The sequence below is a fragment of the Blennius ocellaris genome, assembly GCF_963422515.1.
Source record: "Blennius ocellaris genome assembly, chromosome: 12".
Classification (NCBI taxonomy): domain Eukaryota; kingdom Metazoa; phylum Chordata; class Actinopteri; order Blenniiformes; family Blenniidae; genus Blennius; species Blennius ocellaris.
This window is the reverse complement of record NC_137661.1, coordinates 14873647-14901620: the sequence shown is the minus strand read 5'-3', so window position 1 is coordinate 14901620 and position 27974 is coordinate 14873647. Positions and strand designations below refer to the sequence as shown.

Below are 27974 nucleotides of genomic sequence, written 5' to 3'. Positions count from 1 at the left end.
GGCTGCGGTGCAGGGAGAGCGGCTGCTGCTGGCGCTGCGCTGCGCTGCGGTAAGAGTCTTCCTCCTTCCTGGTGTGTGGAAGGTGTGTGGCTCTCATCACCACAATAAAAGACGCCGCTATAATAAATGCACAGGAATGCAGACGCGGCCTTCACGGCCCTAAAGCCGTCCAGATCACAGGGAAGGTGACGCAGACAAATAAAAGTCTTAAGTACAGCAAATACTAATTGGAAGAAACTGTTTCTACTAATTTAAGCGTTTATGGAATATCTGATTTTTTTTGTTTAACGTATAAAATGGTTGGACTTGTTCATCATGGGCACACAAAAACTACATTTGAAGTGATGCTTTAATAAAATAATTTGACATGACTGAACAGCTCCAGTAGAAGACACTAATTCCTCACCGAATGAGCTGGACTCGCAATTGGGCCACGTTAATGTTTAAATGTAAAGTTTAATGTATTTTTTCTTTGTTGTAGCACAAGGTATACATCTGAAACTGTTTCTATTTACCACAATTTCAATGTAAAACCAAATGTATTGACGCCTCCTGGTGCAAAATACAGTGAAATGTCCCTTAAACTTCTACAACTGACAATTTCATGGATGTTTTTATCAAATTCAATCCCAGCATACTGTGGGTGAAGGTGGGTTACATCCTGGACAGTCCATAATGATGGAGAAGAATCAATATATTGAAACTACAACATTCCACAGGAACGTTTGTGTGCCTGCCTTTTGCTCATCTACGACACTTTAAGTATTGTAGATGAATATTTACTTTTTGTTGAAAAAGTGAAAATCAGTCATGCATGATTTCTACAATACTTAGAAGGTATTCCTTAAAAATGTTTGCCTTATTTAGCCACCATTTATAATACCCACCAGTTAAATGCATTTATTAAGTGTCATAACCCTGAACTGTGAAAACATCAGAAATTGTGACAAAATGAAGAAACGTGTAACAAAATGCCGTGATATTTTCTGAACAAGTGGCAACAAGAATGAAAATCCATCATTTGCAAAACTACATGTTTTAATATTTATTCAGTTACAATTAAATGCATTACATTTTCTAGCCAAACCTCCCATTATCAATTAATTTTTCTTACAAGTTAGAAAATACAAAATAAAATACAATTAGCTCAGAGTTTTCAAAAAGCCTTTATGGGTAAGCCTAGAAACATAAGTGGTTCTGAATTTGTAAAATCTGCACCGTCTGTACAAATGACACCACCGTGTGTGTGTGTGTGTGTGTGTGTGTGTGTGGACACAATTGAAAGTGAGAGTGTAACTATGAAACATAGTCTGACGGGAGAATGGAGAGAACCGACATGCAGCTCATGCTCTTGTATTTACAACCAAAGTGACCCTCAGAGGTGTTGCATCGACCCGCAGACAGTCTATCAAAGAGGAAACGTCTTGATCTTCCCTAAAGGGAGAAAACAGAAAAGGGCAAAGAAACTAGAAATAAGGCCTCACGTACTTCTGCGGGTTCTTGCCCGCTCATCACCGACCTGCCACCTCCGCTCAGTGTTTGACAGCTTTGTTCATGTCGTGGCGAGAGACACTAAATTACACCAAACGAGAAGGAATCACTCGCTGGCTGCGGCTCCGAGTGTGAAGAGGCTTGAGGATTCAGTGCAAGGTGAGCGCTCCTCCTCATAACACCTGCAGTTTTGTTTTTTTTGCAAGTAAAATGCCACGTGCAGAAACACATGACGATTTGTTCAGTTTGTGTAAAAGTCAAAACGAGGAGGCGGCGACAGAGAAACAGCCCGCTTAAAACAGTTTTGTACAGATGGAAAAACAAAACGAGTACCAACGGTGGCAGAGGGTGAGGAAACCATGAAACGAGTGGATAAGACTGCACGGCTCGAACCTCCGTGAAGAGATGAAGTGTTGAAAGTAGTTGTTCATCAGGCAGTGTCACGTCCCCCCCCCTTCCCCACAAAGTGTTAATGCTGTCCAACTTGTGTGCATAAACATCAAGTTGGACCCTGAGTAACAGGCCAGACGACAATCAGCCGTAACATTACGACCACCAGCCAAATGTCAAAGTCATTTCTGACTGATCAACACCAAGTTGTGCAGGATGAGGCGCTGCAGTGCTCCACGAGAGAATTGGACCACCGCCTCGCTCCCTTTCCTTTATTGGACCCAGTTTGATAAGATACTGACCACGAAAAAAGGCAGAATCATCCCACAAGTGCTGCAGTTTTTGGAGGCGCTCCGATCCAGTCGTGTCGCTGCAACAACTTGGACCTTTATTCACCCCTTAAAATCCTTTTCGCTCCTCCAATTTAATGCTTTTAATTGCTGCCAACTGTATCAGAGGCAAACCAACGGGCGTCCTGATGAACGTTATTCGTCTTCCTCTGTGGTCATCACGGCGGTTACGGCTGATAAGTATGTTAAACATCTTTTTAATATAGCTTGGAAGCCAAATTTTTTTTTTTGTTTTTTTTTGTTTTAACAAGTAATTGGAAAATAAAGAAAATAAATGTTAGGCCACTTTTAGGGAATACAAATACTAAATGCAACATTTTCCACCAATTAAAATGGCTGTATCACTAATGTTTTCTTACAAAATAATAATTCCATTGGTTGTGCAGCCCAATTCTATTGCAACGATGTGTCGTCATTAAATGTGGTTATTGTACTTTTATTCCTCGTCTTTCATTAATTAAAAAAAAAAAAAAAAAAAAAAGGTAGTTTGTGAAAGTATAAGAAAAGGGTAACGTAGTACTGACATTCAAAAAGAAAGTTAAAGCATCATAAAGCTGAACGTGGTAGTTGTAGCAGACTTGTTCTACTTTAGAATAAATCTAAATACGAATTTTCACATCTGACAGGACTGGTAACTTCCAGTTAAAACTAAGTGTTTGAACTGTGTTGAGCCGTTTTCAATGGAGAGGAACGAAAAGGATGAATCTCACGTTCACTCCGTTGCTGAACAGCCGACACAGCAGTACTCCATTTCAAAGGGATTAAAAAACACACTGGAATACATTTTCCTTTTACAACCTCGATAATCTCATATGTTCCCAGACTGCTGTGGTTGTTTGAGAAATATTAAGAGGCTGGGGGGGGGGTGTGACTAAAACCTTCCTGAAATCCTCACTAACTTATGAGAAATGAGATACGACAAGGTGTAGTGAGTGAGATAATCGGTTTAACCTGGACTTTTTAAACAAAAGGCCCTTTCATTCTAGGTGTGAGTGCAGGATAAATAATTGACATTCTGGAGAGTTAGGGGTGGCCTTTGCTGCTTGGCGCCGAGATCGGCAAAACTTCACGATCCGGAAAAAAAAAAACTTGAAACTCCCTGAACCCCCTTTTTTTTCTCCCCACCGAGATCCGCTCGCGATTTCAAGCAAGCGCTCCGTCGTTCGTGCCTTCATCCACAGAGACCATGAAGGGTTGGATGGAAGGCGACACTGCGGACGAAGCCGGTGAACAGTGAGGAGTCGGGGGAGGAAGAGGAAGATGAGGAGGAAGCTGAAAGATTCAGCCAGGAGGTTTTTTTTTGTTTTTTTTTAAAGTCTCCACATGGGGAAGCAGGTGCTGCTGGATGAGTCATGTACAATCCCCACTTTGCTTTGGTGCTTTCTGGGTCGGGCCAAGCTGTGCTGTGCCGTGCCGAGCCTGACCAGTGGAAGGGAGGGGAGGAAGAGGAGGAGGAGGAAGAGGGGGGCTCTTCAGGAGAGTTCAGACTTGCTGAGGGCGATGGCCAGCTCCAGGTCCTCTTGTTCCTGTTGGGTGAGCCTGGCAAGTCGCTCCTTTTCCTCTCGCTCGCTCTCGCGCTTTGCCCACTCTATCATGTCTTCCTCGGTTGGATACTGCTCCGTGAAGGCAGAAACGAAAAAGAGCAAACAAAAACGCACACGATGGATGCAGTTTTAAACGCCGTAGAAATCCCGCTGACTATAGAGCCTTCCTTACAAGTAAACATCCGACGGTTAGAAATACTATCTTCAAACATCAAAATGACTTTTTTTTTTTCCTTTTCTTTCTCAGAACTGTTTTTTTTTGGTGTAAATATGTGACAAAACATCCATTAAAACTAGGACCTGATGATGCACACAGGTTCATGATGACACAAGAAGTGGGAAGTCGACCTTTAAAATGCAGTTATGTTGGTTAATCATTACAGTCGGACACAGTGTCAACAGCTTCATTATTCTGCACAGAAGCAACGCGGGTAACGGAGTGAACGGAGCCATGCAAAGGGAGGTAAGCGACAATGACCAGGAAGTCGAGCGGCAAATCAAAAAAGAAGAAATAATGGATGATTTCAGCGTGCAGTTTGCAAGGCATGCGTGATGAAAAGATTCAAGAAACTAAATGAATTCAATGGAGAAGATGCGTGTGTCACGAGCAGCCAACAGCTCACCTATTCTCTGAACTGGGAGCAAAAGCTGACGTTGGTGGGAAGTACTTCAACTACTCAGTACTTCTATATTTTAATTTACCTTCAACTTTTATGTGCCTCATACAAAAGACAACTGGCGTTTTTACAACCTGTGGTTCATATGTGTGTGTGTGTGTGTATATCATGATTACCCCTTAAAATCTAATTTTACCAACACTAAATTAAACAATAAAGTCTTAATTTAGAATAAAATGTACCAATCTATATAGAATTTCTGAAAAAAATGTGACAGAACTGAAATACAATAGTAAGAGATCAATTTCAAGCTTTTAGGGGTAAAAGTACTAAACTTTTTTTTTTTTAAACTCTAAATGCAAAAAAAATAAAAAAAGGGGGGGGTCCATCAAGATGAGGTCTACAGACAGGAACGTCACGGATGCACATAAAAGCCAGAGATGGTGGCCTTGATTCAACCTTTTATTAAACGTGTTTGACAAGGATGTAAAAAGACAGAGAGAGAATACAGCCAATGTGCTTCTGCACAACATACTGTGGTGTGAACTGATGAACTGGATGAAGGGATGAACAGAGGGAGCATGTACAAACAAACAGCAACAGAGTGGAGGAGAAAAAAAAAAAAAAAGGAATGGTGGAAGTTGTTTTTTTCTATGAGCGAATGGGAGCCAGCTAATCAAACACAGTCAGCACGTGCAGGTCAGAGGTCGGCGGGGACATGCTGGACGCCGTCATGTGACACGAGAGGAACGAGAATCAGTCATACCCTTGAAACTCCCAAATTCAAAACTATTTGCCTCGACGCAGCATTAAAAAAAAAGGAATGAATTTGGTGGCTTCTAAAACTGGTAGTCGGAAATCCATGACCGCTTCAGCACAATAGAGTAATGTACAATGTGCTAGTTTGTTTTGAGAACCATTACTTGACCAACAGACTTCAAAATGTAACTTTTTTGCCATTATTTTCAAGAGTGAGAAGAAATGACAGCTCTTCTCAATTAAAGCAACACAGCCTCAATAAGTAATCAGCACCGAATAACCTCAGTATGTTAGAAAGGCCCTCTGGCGCAGCCCAACTGCCACAGGTTCATCTTTCTTTAATCAATAATATTGTGCACCCATGGTAGTTTAGGAAAGCTCAGGGGCCAAAAGGTTGAAATGGTACGAAACGGCATTTAACTCAAGGCACAGCAAGTATTTCTCTGCAACCTGTTAGTAAAGGTCCACAAAGCTGACTGCCACAATATTCACAGTGCAAACATCTCTCCTAAAATATACTATGAGGCAAAGTCCGTGTTAAAATCAGAATAAAACACCTGTCAGGTCCAATATGATAAGTTATCTTATAGTTAGTGTGTTCTTAGCCATGCTTGCAACATGCACAGGATTTAACACAGCGTGTCGAGTTAGGATGGCCAACAAACACCAAAAACCAAGCCTCCTCTCATCTCTCCATTCACTGCCAAATGTTACCTGCTTCTTCTTTTTTTTTTTTTTTTAAGTTATAAATATTCATGTAAGCCATTGGTTTGTAGCAGAGCCCACAAGTCCACAAACCACAAATAGTTTTCATTTTGCAGCAGGTGCAATATATTAATATATGGATAACTTTTAGAAGCACATTTCTGTACAGTTCCTCACGAAGTAAAACAGTGCAATTTCATTCAAAAGGCTCATGTTCAGTTACATTGTCAAGAAAAAAAGAACATCTGTAACAAGAAAAACTAAATCTCTACATGGCAAAAAAAAAAAAGAAAACAACACCTAAATATGAAGCTTGCATATGTTTGGACTTGACAAATACACAGGCAGAAGGTGGATGAAAAACAAAGCAGACGGCTTTAGACACTAAATTTGTATTAAAAGCTGGCAGTGGATGGAGCGATCTGAAAAGGTGGCCTGATTTGCTTGGTGCTTGAAATCATACTGAAGAACGTGAATTATTATCAGCAGGAGGGAAAAGAGAGAGGAGGGTTTGACTACTGACATTCAGGTGGAGGTGAGGGAGATGGTGAGAGGGAGGTGCTCACTTTGTCAAAGCTGGCAAATCGGTCAGCTTCCGTACGTTGTGGCGAGGAGGGGAGGAGGGGGCGAAGGGGTCAGCTAAAGGATCCTTGGCAGGCAGGGAGGAGGAGGAGGAGGAAGAGGAGGAGAAGTCTCCTGAGGTCTGTGGGAGGGAAGTGGCCTCGTCGATGGAAGGAGTCAGAGGACTCTGTTCTAGAGATGGACGACCTCTTACCTGATGAGGCACAGACATTCAGCTTTTTGAAAAAAAAAGAAAAAAAAACCCCCGCCGCTAATAAATCCCCAGCAACGTGACGACCACACAAGACACTCCCGACAACGTCACAAATGATTGATGTGCACTTCCATCGTACGGACGTGGACACGTAACTGACCTGGAGGCGGAGGAGGGGGTCTGGTGGGCGTACCCGTTTTTGGAGGCAGAGCCGGGGGAACGTCGGCGCCGGCAGACTGACTGTCGTCTTGGAATAAGTTCTTGTTGTTGATGCCAAACTGATCGGCGCCGTTTGACTGCAACAAGAGGGTCTCGATCATAAACCTAAAATCACATTCAACTCAAAACGGAGCTCCTGGGTGACGGCAAAGTTGTGCCACACTGCGAAAAGGTTTGAGGCACATTGAGAAGACGCAGTGCAACGCAGGTGCTTTCAAAAAACAAAAGTCTGACAGGTGTGTTTTCATCAGCCGAGAAAATCCCCACTGAAATTAAATGAACAATTTGTACACAAAATGTGATTCATAATTATGTGTAAAATCTGACTGTACAATATGGGTGTATTATAGCGTCCTGTTGGTTAATTTACTTAGTAGCAAAGTACAACAGAATCAAATCAGATTTACATAAAAGGTGAAAGGAATTTTACTTTTACCCATTTCAATGTACTTTTACATGATTAGTCACATATTTCCCCTTTTCACTCTTAACAATGACAAACACATCCCGGTGGTGCATTTATCCAGAAATACATGGATTGTAATATTGTAATGGGAGTTTTATTTAGATAATGGCCATTTATTTGTAAATATTGGAGTTATGTGCCTGTAATGCTTTACAGTTTAAGGGCTCATTTCAATGTCCTTTGTCAGAGACACTAATTAGGCCACATTGTGGTCTTATTGGGCTTTGATAATTATTGTGTATTCGCTTCTAAACTCTAAATAAATAAAGCACAACTGTCTAGATTGCAGTGCTTACTCTAATGTCGATCCCTCTATTTGACCCCATTCCGAGAATTACCTTGGCCAAGGCACTGAAATCTGCAAAGCCCCCTCCAAATGATTCGTTTCCAAACACTGCAGCAAACGGGTCTGAAACAGAGGAACCAAAAGTCAACATTCTCAAACCGAGCTCACACAATTTCTCAAACTCACTGTAAAATGATTTCAAACATGTTTACTGATCTAGTTAAAATGCATTCTGTTGCCAGAAGGTGGCGTCAACACACAAGTGATACCTGGATCTGAAGTGGCGCTGACTGTTGTACCACCTGGGGCGAATGGGTCATTGCTTGTTGCAGAATCCTTCTAGAAAAACAGAAAAAAAACCCAACAAAAAACAAACATGGAATGAAATGCAATAAACTTGGCAGACATGGTTCAGTTGCTCTAATTTTTGTATCTGAATAGACAGTGAAGGCTCGATGTCAATGGACAAAGTGCCTTTAAAGACAAATGATCAAGTCTGGTTGACCTGAATTTGCTTTTAGATTACTTACTATACTTACTGAGTAAGTCAATTTGGGGGGAAAAGCAAAAAAAAAAAACAAGCTACAAGTTGAAATAACGCAACCTTTTCTTTATGTAATAGCAACATTTTAAAATTGAAAAAAATACACATTTGGCAAAGCGTTTTGGTGCATGGTGAAACAATTCACTCATTCATCCCTCATAATAATACTGTTTCAACACGTCGAGGAACTTCACAGCGGTCAGGTTTTGCAGCAGCCAACTCACCACGGTCACGTCAGCGCTCGGCGGGGAGCAGCTGAAAGGGTCCGCCCCGCCGTCCTGAGATCCAAACGGATCTGCCTCCCCCAGGGCGTTCACTTTGCCTCCGAAAGGATCCGAATCAGCCGTGCTGTTCTCCGAGGAGCCGAACGGGTCCACAGGCGCGGAATTCTGGTCGGTGGGTTTCGTGCTAAAGAGATCTGGACTTGCCGCCGTCGCGGCCGCCACGTCGTTCGGCTTGGCGGCAAAGAGATCTGGTTCTGGCATCCCGGGAGTGGTACCGAATGGGTCCGCCGAGGCAGAGAAGGGGTCCTCTGGGGGGAAAGCGCCGCCGGATGTCTGTGCGAAGAACGAGTCTGCAGCAAAGGGGTCTGTGCCTTTGAACGGATCACCTCCAAACGGATCTAATGCAACACAAGCAGACACAAAATGTGAACATTTGACAATGTGGCTTCAGCAAAATGCCCGATATTGTCGTCACTTGAAGTAGGTATAGAACTCGGTTTACCTGCAACATCAGCTTTTCCAAAAGGATCCTCTTTGAATGGATCATCTAGAAAAGACAAAATATCCACAGTCGGAACGAGTTGCAACTCAAACTGAAATTACATTTCATACAAACACATTGAAACGGTTACAAACACATAAATCCCCAGCGGGAAGATTGTCTCGTGAAGACTTACGGTCAGTGAAGGGGTCCGACTGGAAAAAGTCCATCTCGGGCAGTGAGGGCGGGCTGGTCTGTGGGGGCAAGGAGCGAGGCCCAGCCGGAGGGGGTAACGAGGTGGCGTCTGTTTCTGGGGACTCCGTCTGCTCCCGTTGGCTCTCCGGCTCCGGAGAAGAAACCTGCGGGGCGGCCACAAGACGTTTGTTGTGTAAACATTTGGATTAATCCATTACTAAAATATACGCTGAACGGCGTTGAGATGCAGATATTCACGCCTGCCAAGTATCACTCTGTACAAACTGAAACGGATCCAAAAAAAAAAAAACAGGACCGGCAAAGTACAGATCAAAGTTGTGAGCTGGTTCAACCGTTACCTTTAGCGGGCTATCCTTTGACGAGTCGTCGTCGTCGTCGTCTATAAACTCGGAGGAGACGTCGGGTACAGGACTACTGTGCTCCTGGAGAGGTCAGAAGAAAAACAGCCGTGACAAGAGAGAAACGCAAACACGTGAGATACAAATGTGCGCGCGTGTGTGGATCTATGTTTTTTTTAAATTTCATTTATTTTGTAATAAAACCAGTCAGGTTTCACTGAATTATGGTAAAATTGTCTTTACACTGAATTCACATTTTTGAGGCATTTATAGACCTTCATGTGAATATGGTTAAAATTACTGTTATGTATTTACTCGTGCCACATAAATGTGAAAACAGGGGAAAAAAACATAAATGACCGTTTTGTCATAGTTCTATGATTTCTGACAGAATTATCTGAAAAGGATACAATTGTTTTTGCAGCACAACAATTACAGTGTCACTATATCAGTATTGCATAAAACAGAATAGGAGCCCTGCAACTAACTTTAAGCTCTCCAGTCATTGCTTTCAACATAAAAAAAAATAAAAAAATTTAATACTAGAGTAGTGTATTGGTTGGACTTACAGTAGCGTCCCGTGGTTTGGCATTAGTTGTCAGACTGTACAAATCAGAGGTGGCGAGACTCGTGTAAAGATTGTCCAAGGCATCGGGTTTCGGCTTTTCTTCCTCTGACGTCGTTGGACTTTCTTCCTCCTTTTCTTCAACTACATTTTCCACTTCTTCTTCTCCTCTTTCATTTTCTCCTTCGTGTTCCTTTTGATCTGAATTTTCGCTCGGCAGGGCGCCACCAGCAGCTGGCTCTTCCACCTTCAGCTCTTTGGGGTCGTCTTCCTGGAAGAGGTCCTGGCCGAACGGGTCCCCCTGCTGCTGCGGAGGCTCTGCCATGTGGCCGGCCGATCCATTCACCATGACGGGAGAGCTGTCTTCGAGGGCTCTCTTCCAGCTGAGCTGAGCAGTCACTGATCGCTCTTCCACCTGAAGGTCGTTCAGTTTCTGTTGAACCTACACAGTGGAGAGATGAAGAAAATAGACTGAATATGACAGCAAAGTCCAAGGTTCAACAGAGATCTTGTAAATGTTGCACAGCTGCTTTGTCGAGTTGCCACCGCGTCTATAAAATGTTATAAACAGCGATTACTTACTGGATTGTAAATGCTTCCCAACAAAGAAATGTAACTGAAGGTGCAATATGATCTAAATTGAGGGTTTTCAGTGTGTCAAGATGACCCCCTCCCCCGTTGCTTTTTTTTTTTTATAGTTCAAAATAGTTTGTGGTTGTGTGCTTAACGTTATCATTTTCACATTATGAGATATTATTGTTAGATGCCAGATAGATGGCTTTAATTTGAATTATTAATAAGTGTTATGCTAAAGCTGATTTGATCATTTTAAAGCACTTCTGACTTTTCATTTTATCATAATTTCTTTAAAAACAACAACAAAAAAAAAAAAACTGCTTGGCAAACACGTCCCACATTTTGAAAAAAAAAATACTCAATCTCCTTTTAATATTTTCACCCGACAGAAAAATCCCTCAGAGCTTCTGACCTGTGCAACTTGTGTGAAGGAGTCTCGCACAGACTCCTGGAGTGGAGTGAGCTGCTCCTGAGCAGCCTGCACCTTCTCCTGCAGCTTCCTGCTCTCCTCCTGCAGAGCCAGGAGCTCCTCACGTGCTTGGACCAACTCCTCCTCGTACTGACATATCCGCTGTTCCTGATCCTCGTGCTCCGTCTGCAGTGATGAAATCTGGATGGAAATGATGATATTGAACACACTCAACTCACCCGGGGAGTCACAGTTACCATTTTGTTTGGAAATCCCATGAAGGTCAAAATTAATGAGTGCCCAGAAAAAAAAAGATATACCCACCAGCTGGGTTTCTTGGCAGGTCTGCTCTCGAATGTGAGTGAGCTGCTCTTCTAGAGAGCTCTTCTGCTGATCCAGCTCCTCCAAAGCCTCTTGGACCTTCTGTCGCTGTGTCTGGAGCCGCTGCAGCTCCCCGCTCTCCTTCGCAACCTCGTCCTGAAGGTCCTGCGGGCACAAAGCCAGAAGCGAGACGTCACAAAATTAGAATACGAGAGAAAAGCAGAACGAGGTAGAGAGCTCCGTTTTGTCAGAAGAAATTGACTTGAGATGAAGGATGTAAGGGGAGAAAGAAATGGTGGAAAGAAGATCAATAGCTGCCTTTTTCTTGTCGATGTTTGGATTCATCAGCACTCGCTTAGTAAAGATTTGCACCAGAAGGGATAATATCAGGTTTTTGTTTTTTTTAAATCAAGTTATCTGATCAAGAATGTGAAGACTTATGGATGTGTGCATGACAGGCAGGCCAAAGAAGAGTAACGAGGGCTTATATCTGCTTCTGCTGCAATTGTCTTTCAAGTAAAAACCATGATAATGAAAAAGCATCATCCGGTAGATATGAGCTAAATGCTGCTCTGCAAATCACAACAGAATGGGAACATGGTGTCTCCAGCCGTCTCAAGACTCCAGATCAAACAGAGCTACAGCTGAAAATAAAGACTACCAAATGTAAAAGACGGCACTGAAAAGGAAAAAAAGAAAGAAAGAAAAAAGCAGAAAGAGCCAAAAGTGCTTTAGGCAACTCTGCAGTGAAGAAGAGTAATTCAGCTCTCTTGAGATCCACTTTCTGACATCAGACTGAATTCTCAAAAGCGGCGCAGACGAGTCCGAGAATAGAGCCCATCTCTCAGGCTCGGAGGAGGCAGACACTCCTACTTAAAGATATCAGCCGCTTCCTTTGTTAGTAACATTAACCGAGTTTCAGAACAAGCGTCTACTATCTGCCGGCGAAATGCAGTATTGATTTTCTCCTGCAGTATATTCATCACAACTGGAATGAAAAACAAGCTTCAACACCTCCAAAGTTTAGCGGGGATTGACGCTCGAAAAGGGACAAGCAGCGAGGAAAAAGCTTTATAAAAGCTTGTAAGGAGACAGGAGAGAAACGGCATTTTATGTCTGCGTGAACAGCTATTACGCCGTCCGTCCTCTCCGTGTCCAGTCCACTGTAAAGAGAAGAGGCTCAAATGACACCGGGACATCTTACCTGCACTTCACTGCTGCGCTGTCGGATGGCCTCCTCCTTCTCCTTTATCTCCTCCTCCACGGTGCTCTTCTCCCTGGGGGTCCAGCACAAGAGACGGGAGTACTCGGCGACCAAGGACAAACAGGCGAGGCCCGATGAGCCGAGCCGGCCCAGTCCCGGCCAGCTTTCTGCTGAAGACACTTTGCCAAGCCCCCCCTGAACAACCACCACCTCCTGAGTCTGAGCTACCATGATGATCCTCTGTCCTTCAAATCACAACGTCACAGCACTCAGAGCTGCATGAACGGCTTCAGCGAGAACTGGTGTGCATCTGCGTGGTGTGATATGTATAAATATATCTTCTTTTTTTTTTTTTAAAGCAGAAAGGGTGGGGTTTGGATGATTTCCGGGACTCACTGTGCTGTAAGTGAGGTGAGGTCTGGGGAAAGTAAGCGCTTAACTCGCTCCATCAAATGTGTGGGAGATGAAGGGTGAGAAGCAGATGGCTGCTCGAGAAGGAGGGAGGAGAGGGAGGACGGATGAGTGATGTTGAGCCAACCTACAGCATCCATCATATGAGCTGTTTACAGCCTCCGCACAATATTGTGCGCCCGGCAAGGGAGAGGAAAAGGGAAATAAGAAAGCGGACTTACATCTACCTTCAAATATGTGTCGTTTGTTTATTTATCATATTTAGGTTTCAGATATGAGACACTAAACAGCAGCATAAACTGATTCACCAAGATTCGAAATTCATTTTATGAACAGATTTATATTGTGCATGAATGAGGATGTAAAAACTGCTTTAGCCACAGACCGGCAATCGTTTTTCATCAGTCAAGGAGAATCACATGTTCCCGGATTTCACCCACACACCAGTGATCACTTCAAGCTTCAGTGTGATTTATATTCACAGATAAAAACAGCCCGACCCACGCTGGAACTTAAATGTGCTTTCGGTAAACAATAAACCAATGAGAGCTTCTTCCTATTAATATTTTACAAACAGACAAAGCTTATGATGCATTATTGAAGTGTTCTTGTGCTCCAACAAACATCTAACTTACAAAAATATTCAGCTTCATTTTAGAAGGAAACCAAAAAAATATTCACTTGAGAGAAAGAACGACACATTGATAGGGGATGGCTGTTTGAATGGGGTTCAACAGTGTTATATATCGTAAACGCCACATAATATGTACATTTTCAGTGAAAAAACCTATCAGATGTCTGAAGAGCAGACACACAAACTAAATCAAAGTTCTTCTGCTGCGTCATCTATTTTACATCAGCTAAAAATAACAGCAAAACACTGCAACTCTGACCGCACCTTAAAAAAAACAAATTATTCCTCACAGCAACCTCCAGCAGCTTGAGTGAATCCCAGCTTCGTCTTACCCATCAGCCTCATCTTCAGCAACCTCATCCCGAGAGGAAGGTTGCTGCAACATTGTGAAACAGCGGCAAAAACGCATCATATCTTCCAGCGTCGGTGGCCTGACTTGACGGTATCGACTCTTTTCTGTCCAACTTAAAACATCTGTCACCTGCAGCGTGTTTGTGTGCGTTTCTCACTTCTCAGTCTCAACTCTTGTGAAAAGGGAACTAACCAAAGACAGAACTGATGTGCCGACAGGGCAAGGAAACAAAGGTAGGATTATGCAAAAATATGTTAAATGGTGATTTTCTAACCCAGACTGTCAGTCCGACGCAGTAGTATTAAAGGTTGTTTTTTGAGTGGCACTGCAGAAGCATTTTGCTGTCATATAGTGAAATCTGGTGGTCACAGATATGCATCAGTATATTTTGATATACAAGCATCTTCTTAATATAACCAGCTGAACTCGTAAAAGGGCCATTTTTCGTCTAGAAAATGTGGTAATGACAGAGTTTCAAGATCCAAACGGGGGTATTCATTTACTTTTTAATAACAAAAATGATCCCCCCCCCCCCCCAATTATGACCCCGCTGCTGGTGGCAGCCGAAACAACAGCTAAATACTTTTAGTTCAGTAAGTTGTGAATATACGAAGGCAAGTGATTACCTTTGTAGCTCGACGATCTCGTTGCTGAGAGAGTCCAGCTCCTTGATGGCAGAGAAGTCAGCTGCCAGGTTCGCTGCATTGTTCTGGCAAATGAGGGGGAAAAGGGCCGTGAGTAAGACGGTAAAAACTCACCATTGATCGGAAAAGGAAATCTAAAGCATTTTTAAGCACATACTAGAGAGGATGCCCACATTACTGATGGTTGGATACACCACTGGATATCATTGACATAATTAGGTCAAACTTGTTTTTTTTAGTTGCAGCATGATTTTGTCAATCAAGTTAACACAACGCATGGGCAAAAGTTGAATAATACAATACAAACAGCAACCCTGGTTCTCATCTTTTTGCAAATATTCTTTCAAAAATTAAAGTGTGATTGAAGACTATGCAAACAGAATAATTTAGAGTAAACATGGAAAACAAGTAAATAATTAACCTGCCAACTCCCCCACTAGATATTTACAGACCAAACTCTCAAGCTCTAATGTGCCATTGCATATAAAGTGGTTGAAATGTAAATTGACAGGAAATTGTATAAAAAAAAAAAAGGAAATGAAAAACAGATGCAGCTGCAAACTCTAGTGCAAACTGGAATAAAAATCCATCACACACACAAATACACGAGGGTGTCATAGGTTATAGTATGTTTGAAAAGATGAAAATTGGTTTGTGTCATTAAATACTAACAACTGATGAAAATTAAATGCGGAAACAATCCTACTGAGCACGAAGGAAGCCACAGATATATTCTAGCCCCATTCCATTGTTACAGTGCACATGAACAGATTATTAAGGATGTGTATAAACCTTTCAATTATGTGACTTGGGGAAGATGTTTTATTGGAGCCAAAAATAAAAATGTCAATGGTATACACAGTTGGAGGATAAATAAATAATGAAATCATTAAATGTGAGCTTCTTTGAACACATCTGTTGTTTTTACAGGAAGAAAATTCACAAGGGCTTGATGAGAGCATCAGGTGACAGGTAGGCGAGCACCTAAATGTTTTTTTGTCACGCATGTTATTGGAGTGCGAGTGAATAACACTGCATTGATCCGTCCTTGTGCCCCCACCAAAAAAATTATTGATCATGGAGGTATTGATGACAATGTGTCAGCAGTCAAATATCACGAGGAACAGCCCCACAGCAGCCAGCGTGCTCTTCTGCTTCTGCTTAATCAGGTCATGACAAACTTCTCCTTGTCAACAAATTTACACATTTATCTGAATCACTTTCCAAATACCGTGAAGAATCAGGATTCTCTACCACGTTTGAAAAGGCGGGAAAAGGACTCAAGCGTCTATTGTCGTTATTCACGGACTGCGGTGTCAAAGGAGACTCACTTGTTTAATGTTTTGTCTGTCAGACGGAGGAATCATCTCGGGGGAGAGACTCTGAGGCGGGTCGTGTCCTTTCGTCAGCTTCAGATTGATCAGGTACAGTGCCAGGGCAAACTGCTCTCGGGTGAGTTTTCCTATATCCCCAATGTCACAGAGCTCCCTGAGAACACAGACACACACGTTGCATAAGAGAGAAACGATTTACACCCCGGGGCAGTCGCTATTTGGTGACAGCCAGACGGCTGTCAATACACAGGGCGGAGGCAACAGGACAGAAACTAATGAACTGCGCAACAAACCCACAAAAATCCATATAAAGTGAGATATTCTCGTGGTCCGAAGTGTAAACTCACTACTTTATAACATAAATACCAACATGCTCTGTTCAATTATAACTACAAGCATCTGCTAATTACTTAGACTGTCAAATACTATTTATTAGGCACAATAATAATATCAGATATAACAGTTCTGTAAACATATCTATGTCAGTATTTTTATTGGATGTTTCATCCTCATGTCCTTAACTGATAAACAATTAAAACTAATGGTATTTAAAAAAAACCTTCTAAACTTTCTTATTCTTTCTATTAATATTTCCCAGAAGCTTTGGTGCTTTGTTACTGTATGGAAGGCATATTTAAAATGTTTACATATTATTATGAATTTACTTCAGTCATGTTGCATTAACGCAATATTTTCACTGGATTACAGATTTATTTTAGACTTAAAAGTTAAAAAGTAGAGACAAAAGCATGTCTCCTCTTTTTATATAATAACACATTTCATTAAATCAAACACAAAATGTTGAGTCTAACACACCAACACATACCCTGAGAACTGGGGTGTTTTTCCCATAAATAATATTTTACCAAGCCGACATTGAACCTTTTCCACCGTGTGAAATAATTGCGTGTATTTGATGGGTTCCTCTTTCCTACTGACGACTCGCCCTCCGTTTCTTTCCGTTTAATGGAAATGATCGTCGGAGCATCAGTGTCTTACAGACTGTAAAATCCACTCAAAAGCAGCACATAAAACGTGATCTCTGCTGTAAAGAGCCCTCAGGGTTTAATGCGCCGGGTCCACAGATGCTGAGGGTCCAGTTTTGGTGGTTTTTTGTGTGTTTTTTTTTACTCACCAAATACGTGCCAGTGTGGCAGAGGGCAGCCCAGTCTTCAGGAATATGTCTCTGACTTCAGGTCCAGACACCAAGCCGTCCAGGTCACTGTCCGTCTTACTGAACAGCTCGTCATATTTGGCTTTGTCTGCTGGTGTCACCACCCACTGTTTAAGGAAGCAAAAATCTCATTCAACAGCTTTTTTTTCCCTTCAGGAGTCCAGGAGAAGTGCTGTGTGACCTCTGGCAATATTGAAGTGTGCTCACCTCACCTTTGGGCTACCTCTAATCTTGTTCTCTTTTTTTTGAAAGACACACTGAACTAGCCAATTTGAGATCATTTCCAACTATGTGGTGCTGCGGCTACGTGATAGTAAAACGGAAATATAGTTTCAGATGTTGTATTAGGAGCGGCCGATCCTCTACTCACAGGGGCGGCTGCTGGTGTTGGGGCAGGAGCTGGGGCGGGTTTTGGAGGGTGGGGCATGGTCTTGGAGCCGGCGTGGGAGGAGCTTCTGTCTTTGACAGAGGGGGGTGAGGGCAACAGGGGCATCACAGGAGGAACGGAGGGTTTTTTCCTTTTGGAGGGGGGAACCAGGGGAGGCGGCAGGGACATGGGAACAGGCTCACCCTCCAGAGCTCTATAGACCAGATACATAGCCTGGGGGGAAAGAGCGACAACGACAAGAATCAGCGAAAAATACCAATTACCCAACCATCCTGTGGTGATTCACTCTTCACATTTACACCTCATGTCTTCACTTTGTTCCATACAGTTTGATAGAAATGTTTTTTCATAGCCTGTAAGGGTGTCAGATATAAATATGATAGACAACAGTGAGAAAATAACAGCAGCAAATACCATTAGAAATACAGCAGCGTGCAAAAAGTGGGAAACAAGCTAAGAAAACCTCCTTTTCATTCAAGCGTCAAGAAGATTCAATGGTGTGATTTAATGATCAACGTGTCGGCCTAAAAAGGAAACTGTAGTTTATGTGGTTTCTATATTTACTTGTTAAATTTGCTCATGTCTTACCACAGAAAACTCATCTCTGTCCAACATGCCGTCCCTGTCCAGGTCACTGAGCTCCCACACCTTCAACACAATGTTAAACAATCTGTCATTTCAAAACTGAACGATACAAATGATTGGCAACGTAGCTCATATTTTATATATATCAAAACTTTCCCAAATAAGCTAATAAAATACATGACGTTGTTTTCTCAATATGTGTTGTGAGTCAACCTCACACTGTCCAGTCTTATAAATGAAGCATCCACTTTGTCCTCAGCCCATCACCAAAAATAACTGATTAAATGTTTGGTAATTACTGACAATAGAAACAAACTGCAATTATATAAAGCTGAAATGAAGGCAAATTTGAGACTACAGTACTCTTAAAATGTTTTTTTGAAAATGTGTTTTATTCACCTCTCATGTTGCACTTGCTTGTTGGAAGTAAAGCAAATTTGATTTACTGTGTTGCTGAAATGTGCTTTACAAATAAAGTTACCCTGATTTGTCTCATAGTGACTCACTACTGCCATCTAATGTACAAAATAGACATTATCTTGACACAAACTACAAAAATCGGATTTGCCATAAACTGAGAGCTTATTTTACTTTCCAATGACTCTTTGACTTCCAATAGTAAACAACCAGACAGTATCGTTCATAATCTCATATAACATTGATTTACTGTAATAACCTGCGGTACATATATTTGATTGATTCCATATGTGGAGCTACTTGTGTAAATCGATAATTATAGGGTTTTGTTTTTTTTTCTTCCAAGGCATAAGGAAACTTTGAAAAAGAGTTTCATACCCGTCCCAGGATGTCCACAGGCAGTTTGGAATTGAGCAGAACAGGCTTTACTTTCTCCCCCGTCAGCATCCCTCCGGCCGGGCTCAAACTCTCAAAGATTGAGTCGAACTTCATCTTTTCCTCAGGCTGGGAGAAAAAAATTTAAAAGATATAAAATGGTGAATTCACGATATTGTCTTAATGCAGCCACCAATAGAAAATGATCACTCTGTAGTTGTCGTGTTCACACTGAGCAGGCGGGTCCTGTGTCTCCAAAAATAAAAATGCTTAATGTTTGAACTAATGTCTCAACCAAACCATGGACCAAAATATGTACACAGAATATAAATACATCTAAAAAAAAATATAAAAACCAAAACCCCTGTTAATTCATACATTTTTTTATTTTCAAACGATACTTCAATACAACAAGTATCAGACCGTTTATCACGTCACACTAGATCTTTCTTTGTATGGAAAAGTAATTTTTTGGACCCCTGAAGAGCTGCATATCCATCACAGTGTGTAGGATAGCTCTTAAGCTGTAAAAAAAAAAAAAAAAAAAAAAATGCACTATGATGGCCCCAAAATAATATAGCATCGTTCTGAAGCCATGAATATTAACAACATCCATGATGAAGTCTGTAGTATTCCTGCAGTGCTCGGAGCCATTGCAGAGAAGTTTCATTTTGATGCAAATCTAAATGACTAGATAAAGTCTATCCATGCTCTTTTCTTTTGGTCTGAAGCTGAACACACCAGTGTGAACTCAAAGTGGACTAACGAGCAGTCTCGGGTATAACCAGAGCCTCCGTCTGATTAACCAACATGTTTCCAGAAGGTCCAACGAGCCCAATTAAAAAAATAAAATAAAAAAAAACTTATCATAGCCAGCCAAAATAAACACATTTGTAGCATTTGTTCAATAAGATAAAAACATGAAGTTACTGCTTCACCTTGACCACCCAGGGAGCATCGATCGCCACTCCTCCTGCCAACAATGGGCTGCTGGTGTCATGCTGCAGACAAAACTAAAATATTTTAGTACTTCAGCGATTGAATAGTGTGTCCATTCTTGCAAATAAAAGCGAGATTCAATCAGCCAGCCAGCCAGCGTAAAAACCCTTGTGATTGAAGTTGATTTACCTGCGGCAGACACAACATGGATTTATACTGGAGGGTGTCGGACTTACAAATTTGGGGGGAGGAACAGCCACATTGAGACTCTTGAGCGCCACCTCCAGGCCATTTTGAGCACAGGCCACCAGCCGCAACGCTATGAAGAATTGCTGATGAGCGTAAAAGACGAACGGTGACGCGAATGATTATGTAACCCTGAACAATGACGGACATAATTATCATGACACACTGTAGAGTGGAGGGATACCTGTTTGTTAAGCGAGCCCTTTCGTTCGGAGTCGGCCAAATCCCAGATCTGAAGAGAGAGTCACAGTTTCAGAGAGGCTTGTCGACACTGGCTCTGGACCTTGTATTGGGAGAGTCTGTGCTCACCTTCCCCAGCACCAGGTCAGCCAAGCCCGACCTCTTCAGAAACAGGGCTGCGTCAGCTGCTGCCACCCGCCCGCTGCCAGACGGATCCACCTGCACCCAAACATTACCGCCGTTAGTTCGTCGTCGCGTCGGCCGGAGAACAGAAAGTTTTGACAACAAAGCCGCTCGGAAGTCAGATGGTTTCAAGTTGGCACTTGTCCGTGAAAACTGGGATCGAGCTATTATTGTTTTTTGTTCCCTTTGCCTCAGTGAGTGTCTGCAGATTTATGTGGGCAGAGGTCAGTCACTCTCTCACGGCCACAGTTCCTGGAGCAAGAGTCAATTTGACTTGTGGCAAAAAAAAACAAAAAACAGCAAGTTTTTACTGCAGCATTTTGACCATTTAGTTTCCCAGTCTGTGCTGTCTGCTGATCTTACAACAGCAGAGCGACTCCCAGTGGACGATTTAGGAACAACAATCACTTTTAATGATAAAACTGCGATCATTGCCTTCTTTGTGATTTTTAGACACTGCAAAGTCCTTATGCATGTAGGACTCAACCCTCTGGCAGGCCGGGTTTGGCCTCTGGTTCTGAACATTTGACACCTCGACTCCAAATGCATAGCATTTTTGGTTCTCTGGACAGTGAAGGGTAGCAAATAGAGAATGAAAAACAAATGGTGAGAGCGGCCCTCTGGGACTGAGATGCTCCGAGTAACTTAAATCAATAGTGAAAATAAACCAAAGCCATTTCCTCAGTGGTCTATTAGCAGTCCTTCATGGGGCTCAGAGGGAGCTCCCCTGGTATGTTGGGCAAAGAGAGACATTATTAATTCATAGATACTTCCTCTGTTGGACACTGAGACTGGGCATGAAAAAAAAGGGAAAGAGAGATCCCTGCTCACTGCAACACTATCTCATACTGCAGCTGAAGCTGCATGCGTGTTTGAAGAGAGAGCATCACATGTATATATTTATATATATATATATACTATTTTTGCCTGTGTTTTCTATATGTGAACATTGAGCTGCATCCAAGAAATACATTGAATTTCATAATAAAAAAATTCCCTTTTCTTTTTTATTCTGAAAAAAGAAATACACAAAATGCCATCATACCATACTGACAACACTCGCAGACAATCTTAATCTATAAAGTGATCGGAGCAGTTGTACTCAAAACAGTCTGAATAAAATCAAATACAAAAACTGCTACTTCTAATAATCCCAACAAAACTGCAATAATAATAATAATAATAATCGTTATTATTATTATTATTATTATAAAACCAGAATGGCGCCATTCTCCATCAGCTCAATACCCAATAACACAAGCATGCACATTATTACAATGCAAAAGACAAAGTCAGCATGGTCTTACTTTCGTAGCATTTATGAAACGGTCACATACCTGGCGATAGTATTTGTCATAGATCGGATTTCCACTGGAAAGCTGTTAAGGATGGGGGGAAAAAAATGCCTTGTTACAACAAGTGGCAGATTAAAAGAAGTCATTGATTTACAGGTGACTGTAAAACAATTGATTCTCTATGCAAAATTTGTTTGAACTTCAATTGTAAAATAAGAAAACCATCTGACATCCGATTGTTTTGGAGGAAATCTTTTAAGATTTATAAGCTAAAAGGTTTTGTTTGTTGTTAATTGTAATACACCAACTAGACACCGAATCACTTACTCTTTCTACTTGATTTCAGACAGAGTGAATTTGCAATTTTATGCGTCGGTTATTTCATTGTATTTCTTGTATTAATCTAGTATTGTTGGGGGGGGCTTTTGTGGATGTTTGTCATTTGTTGTTCAACTTAAGTATGAAAAAAATAAATAAAATGTGGGGAAAAAAAAAATCCTGAAGTCTGTGGGAGGCAGAGAAGGTAAAATATATAGAGAATATGTACTCAAATACAAATACGGATATATAGCTTGAACTGTATTGGTGCCAAAAATACTGTCATAAAGTTCAAAGTACTCTTTAACCCCCCCCCCCAAAAAATAAAAAAATAAAATGCTCTTTCTGTTGTGATTCCAGCAGAGGACAGTGAGCATGTGTTTTCTGGACACACTAAAGTGTGTCATCTGCTAAGCTGATGCAGCTGTCAAGAGAAAAGAAAAGATTGATCCGTTACAGATGGTCACAGCAGCCCCATGAATCTTAACGCTGAGGTTTTAAAAAAAAATCACGTGAAAAACTCGGAATTGCTTCCCTTGTTGTTGTTGTTGTTCTCTGAACAGCTGGAGGTACATATAACCACATTTTAGCAGTTGTACAAGTTCATCACCTCCTGCACTGCGCAAGCCGGTTTTATAAACATCATCCTCAGTTTAACTGCGTGACGCCGCACTATGAGGTGACAAGTGCTACGGTGTACTTCAGTGAAGAAAACAACAACAACAACCAAATCGTCATCCATACACGCCACTGGGCTCTTCAGGAAGTAAACAATCAAACTTTTGTTCGAGGAACGCTGATGATGTACAGGGGAAAAAAGCTCAGTAAGGAAATAGATGGAGAATATGGACATTGTCCAGCATTTTCAAGAGGAATCTGTCTATTGTTTAGCTGCAGCTCTGCTTCGTTTCTATTGTTTGTTAGTAGTTGCAGCTCAAATGGAGCCAGGAAGTAGAAATGTCTCTAAATCAAGCTTATCCACGGCTGTTCCGTCACCCCCGCCCTCTACAAAACATGACGCCACTGATTTTAGGCCACAATCGAAAATATTGCCATGATTACCTGCGTGTCTGAAACGGCAAAGATTGTGCAGCGTATTGGCCGCCTTTACGAACTCCTCTCGCAAAAATCACTGCAAGAAACACTCCCATAAGTACAGCTATGGCAGTAAACAGGCCGCAGGAGTTTCACCACAGCATACGGGCGAAGCTGCAGATGGATGAGGCAATGACAAAGCAGTAACCAAGCATAACGTGCGAAAGAAAATATTTTCCTTATTTAACAATCAGCCTGTTCAGCAAGCAACACACCAATATTTTGATTATCAGTTAATCTGTTGAATTCTTTTGCAAAAGGTTTTTTTTTAATTGGTTATGAAAGACATGGGGTTTTTTTGGGGGGGGGGGACTATACTGTAAAATAATATAACAATGGCTATCAAAAACGATCAATCGAGAAGTTTGCTAAACCACTTTATCAACTGCTCTTCTTCTCATCTCAAGTCTTTCTTGCACAACGTGTCACCGTGTGGCTGATATTAAATGCACGTTTTCATCCGAGTCCTATTATCAAGCATCCTCTCACTCCAAGTTTTGTGCAAAACTTTAGTGCTTATTTCTATAGAAAATTTGACCAACAATTCAATTCAAAGTGCCTTACAATAACAAACATGTACAATTGGCAAGAACAATGAATAAAAATGCGGGGAGATGAAAACAAACGTAACAAAACAATCAAGTAGTGAAATAGTTCACTGCCCTTTCTACTAGACATGGTAAAACGATTCCACTTGTACTTGTTTTCCACTGATTTAACAGCATCCAAAACATTTTAGAATGTTGGTCACATTCACACAGCGGCTGCCAAAAGCATTCAGTCCATCCAATGGGGGCAGTTTAGGGTTCAGCGTCTTGCTCAGGGGTACATCAACATATGAAGAGATGAGGAATTGAACCTGCAGATTGAGACAGCTCAGTCTAATAACTGAGCCCCACCTCACGTCTCCCTACCGCCACATGTACATGGAATCTCAAACAACTGCCTTTGCACTCTTCATCCCAGTTAAAGCTGGGCTACAACTGTTTGTAAAGAACTGCTCCATAAAACAATTAATGCTCTCATTTGAAAAACAATTTCCACAGTCACTTATATATATCAATAATCACCCAAACAGTTTGAAAGCGGAATATCGATTCACCATACCGCTTTATTAAAAATCTCAAGAAAAAAAAATGTTCATATGGAAATTAAATGTGCGAAGTTAAATTTACTTCCAGATAACTTAGGAAACTTTACTACTGACAAGATTATAATGACACCGAGCTCCCAAAGCAAAGGTGGCCATATTTTGTTCATAAATGTTCGCCACAGTGGCCAGTAAATTGTTTACAGCTGAAGTACATTCAGACGGAAACAAAACTTCAGGATATAAATCCTACAGTTCCTCCGGTTTGTAGTTGGCGTTACAACAGGACATCGCACCACAGGCTGCAGCGAATTTGGCCATTGGTCACATCCTCCCCCCCCAAACGCTCGTCTTTCCTCTGCTGATACAAAAGATCCACTGCTGGGCTGCACAGGAAACAAACCAACATTTCCTTCTGCATATGGCCACAACCAGCGATTGGCTGCGGCGCTTTTAAATGAGCAGGTGCAAGGAAGGAGAAAAGGAGGGGACTGCCATTGTTTGAGAGGCGTATTAACTGGGGAGTGGTTATTCAATGGGAGGTTAAAGCTCTCTTTAGAGTTCCACCTCAAGGAAACAAAAGAGCAGCAACCTTACTCTTGATAGGGCTGAACTTTCTATAGACATCCTTAATAAAATAAAAAAAAAAATAACCAAGGAGTACAGGCAAGAAGGCCTGGTGAGTTCAGGAACTTGCACACGTTTACTGTGACTCGGGCTTAAAAGGACAACAGTTATGTTTTATTACGCTACACAAAGACAGAATGGCATGGCGATGGTGTTAAGATGCCAGAACAGTGCAGATTAGCTTTGACGTCAGTGTGAAAGACTTAAATTAAGGACTCACTCAACCTGTGGTCAATTTGGTCATTTGTCCATAAGTGCCGGTTTGCAGCCTGATAATTATTCAGAGTAGCATGCGCACACATCTTTCTCCATCCAAAGCAACTTTTCTCCTTGGTACAGACACACTGATGCGACTGGAACTGTTGCTGGCTGTACCACTGTGGTCATTGTACTGGTGACTCTTTAATTGAGCATTGACAAAACACCAGTCAATCATTGCCTGCCCAAGCTCAACCATACAAAACGACAGAAGACTGCACACTTGTGAGACTGTAAGAAGAGGGGAGAGGGCCATCAAGTCTTGAATTGTCACCAACTTAAATCCACACACAGGAATGGCCTACAGTTTTGTCACTACCAGCAACATTGAACACGGCGTCAGTTGGGAGGATTATCAGTTGTCGTGGTTGAAAGAAAACTGTAAAACATCCATCACTGCCATGCGGGCCGACGACCTCGGCCGTCAGAGATATGCGGTCAGGTTTTTTGGGGGGTAATCTGTGAGAGACAATTCTGTCAAGGCTGCTGTTGGCAGACGGCTCCGGTCTGTTGTTAGAGGCAACTGTGGCTCAGGTAACACGCCTGGGACGGCAACCTACTTATTAGAGATTTGCAACTACCTGTTAAATTAAGTTATTTACTACACAAACAAACACGGGAGAACCTATACTGCCTTGGGAAAAAGACATGGACAAAGTAATCTACCTTTTCATATCTTATTTACCATTACCGTTTATTCGCGGTGAACATGGTCTACGTTTACTATATTACATAATATGGCAACGTACTGTGCTCTATGACATCTCTGAAGAAGATGTGCAGCAATGACGTGACATTTTACTTTTGACTGACCCAAGCAATACGATTAAGAATAAATGTTTTGAAAATTTTTTCAAAAAGGTAGTATTGTTTGAGAAAGAACTTGTTGAATGTAAAACATTTCAGTTAAATTTTAGGCTTTTATTGAATAAAATGTAAACTTTTTCAGATATTCTTAATATTCCAAAAAGAATGCCAAAAATGTGAGTTTCACTACAAAGAAAGTAACCAACAAGCAAAATAAGTAATAATAGCAAAACAGTGATTACCGCAAGGAATGGATGGCTACTTCTAATTTATTTCACAATACTTAGACAAGATATCATATTCTAATAAAAACATCAATAATGAAAGGTGAATTGATTTTTTTTAAGTTGATAAATGCAAGAAAGTTTGGCAAGCTTGAAAAGTACATTAATTATTGCTAAAAAAAATAAAAAATTTGGGCCTTTAAGAAATAGAAGCAAAAGTTAATAATTATTTACATCATTATAGAAAAAGTCATGCTGTTATAAAATATGCAAAGTTAATATTACAATCATACAATTATTGTGCAAAAACTGCAAATAGAATAAAAGAGAGAGGAGATAGTTAATACAGGACAGCAATATTATGAAAAAGGGTCCATGGATTATTAAATCAGGCCTTTTATTATGATTGATCAGTTTTGGACATTGAACTCGAGTAGCTTGTTTACATCCAGTAAGTCAGAAAAGACACATAAAACCACTCTTTAGTCAGTTTTTTAAAGTTCTGAGAATAAGCAGAGGGTGTCGAGACAATACTTAGACCTTTGTGATGCACAATAAAACTCACAGATATTGAAAAAAATACTAAGTTTCACGGTTTTGGACACTAAAAACAGCTCAAAATGTGACCGAATCCATGTGCCTAATCCAGCTGCATGTCCTGTCCTGGCCGCAGACAGACAGTGTCCACTTCCTCTCACTGGTTTGCAACACATTATTCGGAGTTTTATGACACAAACATGTTTTAACCCGCAGCGGCTAACAGGCTAACTGTCCACTAGAAAGGTCAGGTTGAAACCAGCCAGCCAGGCGTGTTTACTTCTAATTATAGGCAAAAACGGGGCTGTTGTTTCCCCCCACACACAGTCAAAACACACAACAACCGACACACGCTGCACAGAAAGAAAGAAAAAGCCCAACAACCTGGCCTTTTCGGGCTTTAAAGCTGTTTATTTTTGCCGCGGAAACTGTGTTAGCGGAGGCTGGACGGGCAGTGAAATGTGACAGTGAAGCCACAACAGAGACACACATGGGAGTCGCTATTTTATCGCCTCTTCGCCGGGCACCAACTGGCCTGCAGCGAAAACGGCAGACAGCGCACAATGTCGACCGGGGAAACCCGGCCCGAGACGACGCGAGGCCGGCCGCCCGGTGTCGGTAAAGTTTGATGGAGCGGCGGGGGAAGCAGCCCGGACACTCCACTTAGCGGTTAGCTCCGGAGCTAGCTAGCTAGCTACGCCCTTACGCAGTGCCCGAAGAGATTAGGCGAGAAACTTTTCTCAGTCAGAGCGGGACTGAACTTCACCAACAGCGGCGAGCAGCGAGGGGGAAGCGACCCCTTCTTGCCTGCCTGCCTGCCAGCCAAGCCAGCCAAGCCAGCCTCGGGGCGACCAGCGGCCGGAATGCCGCCCACCCCCCTCGAGAGAGAGCGGCGGCGGCGCGGAGGGCGGACAGCGCGCGCAGACGTTAGATGAGAGTTGTAAGACAGTGTTACCTGAGTCAGAGACAGAGTGGCAGCCATAGTGTTTCTGTTTCCCACTGCCTTCACGCTGCGTTGCTGCCTGCCACAGACAGAGGCCGCCCGAAAACCTGGAACTGGACCCAGCTGCAGGAATCAAACCCGGGTCCGCTCTCTCTCTCTCTCTCTCTCTAATGTCAAGCCCCTGCGCCGTCTATAATCAGCAGGGGCGTGCACAGGCTTTCTACACTACTCGTGCACGCCCCCCCCCCCCCCCCCCCACACACACACACACACACACACACAAGTGTTTCTCCTGAAACTAAACTACATGTTCCTTTACTCAAACAAGGTGATGTTAAATATGAGTAATGGCTATATCTCATGATATGAAACTCTTCACTCTTCACTTTTCTTTATTCCTCAAAACTATTTCACGTTGGGTTTCTTTATTCTCTTGAG

At 42.0% G+C, this 27974-nt stretch overlaps 1 protein-coding gene across 1 annotated transcript; it reads right to left on the bottom strand.

The window, feature by feature from the left end:
* Positions 1–1020: 1020 nt before the first annotated feature.
* Positions 1021–27678, bottom strand: eps15 (epidermal growth factor receptor pathway substrate 15). The gene is given in 27 exon segments (XM_080506484.1): positions 1021–3844; positions 6423–6455; positions 6458–6565; positions 6567–6631; positions 6792–6927; positions 7655–7725; positions 7872–7941; positions 8371–8768; positions 8873–8917; positions 9048–9210; positions 9406–9489; positions 9975–10412; positions 10959–11156; positions 11280–11441; positions 12481–12553; positions 14504–14586; positions 15853–16009; positions 16991–17136; positions 17400–17630; positions 18006–18065; positions 18798–18923; positions 19733–19795; positions 19970–20065; positions 20164–20211; positions 20289–20378; positions 21680–21721; positions 27549–27678. Coding segments are annotated over 27 exon segments (3354 nt in total). The 5' UTR covers positions 27576–27678; the 3' UTR covers positions 1021–3703.
* Between the last annotated feature and the right edge of the window lie 296 nt (positions 27679–27974).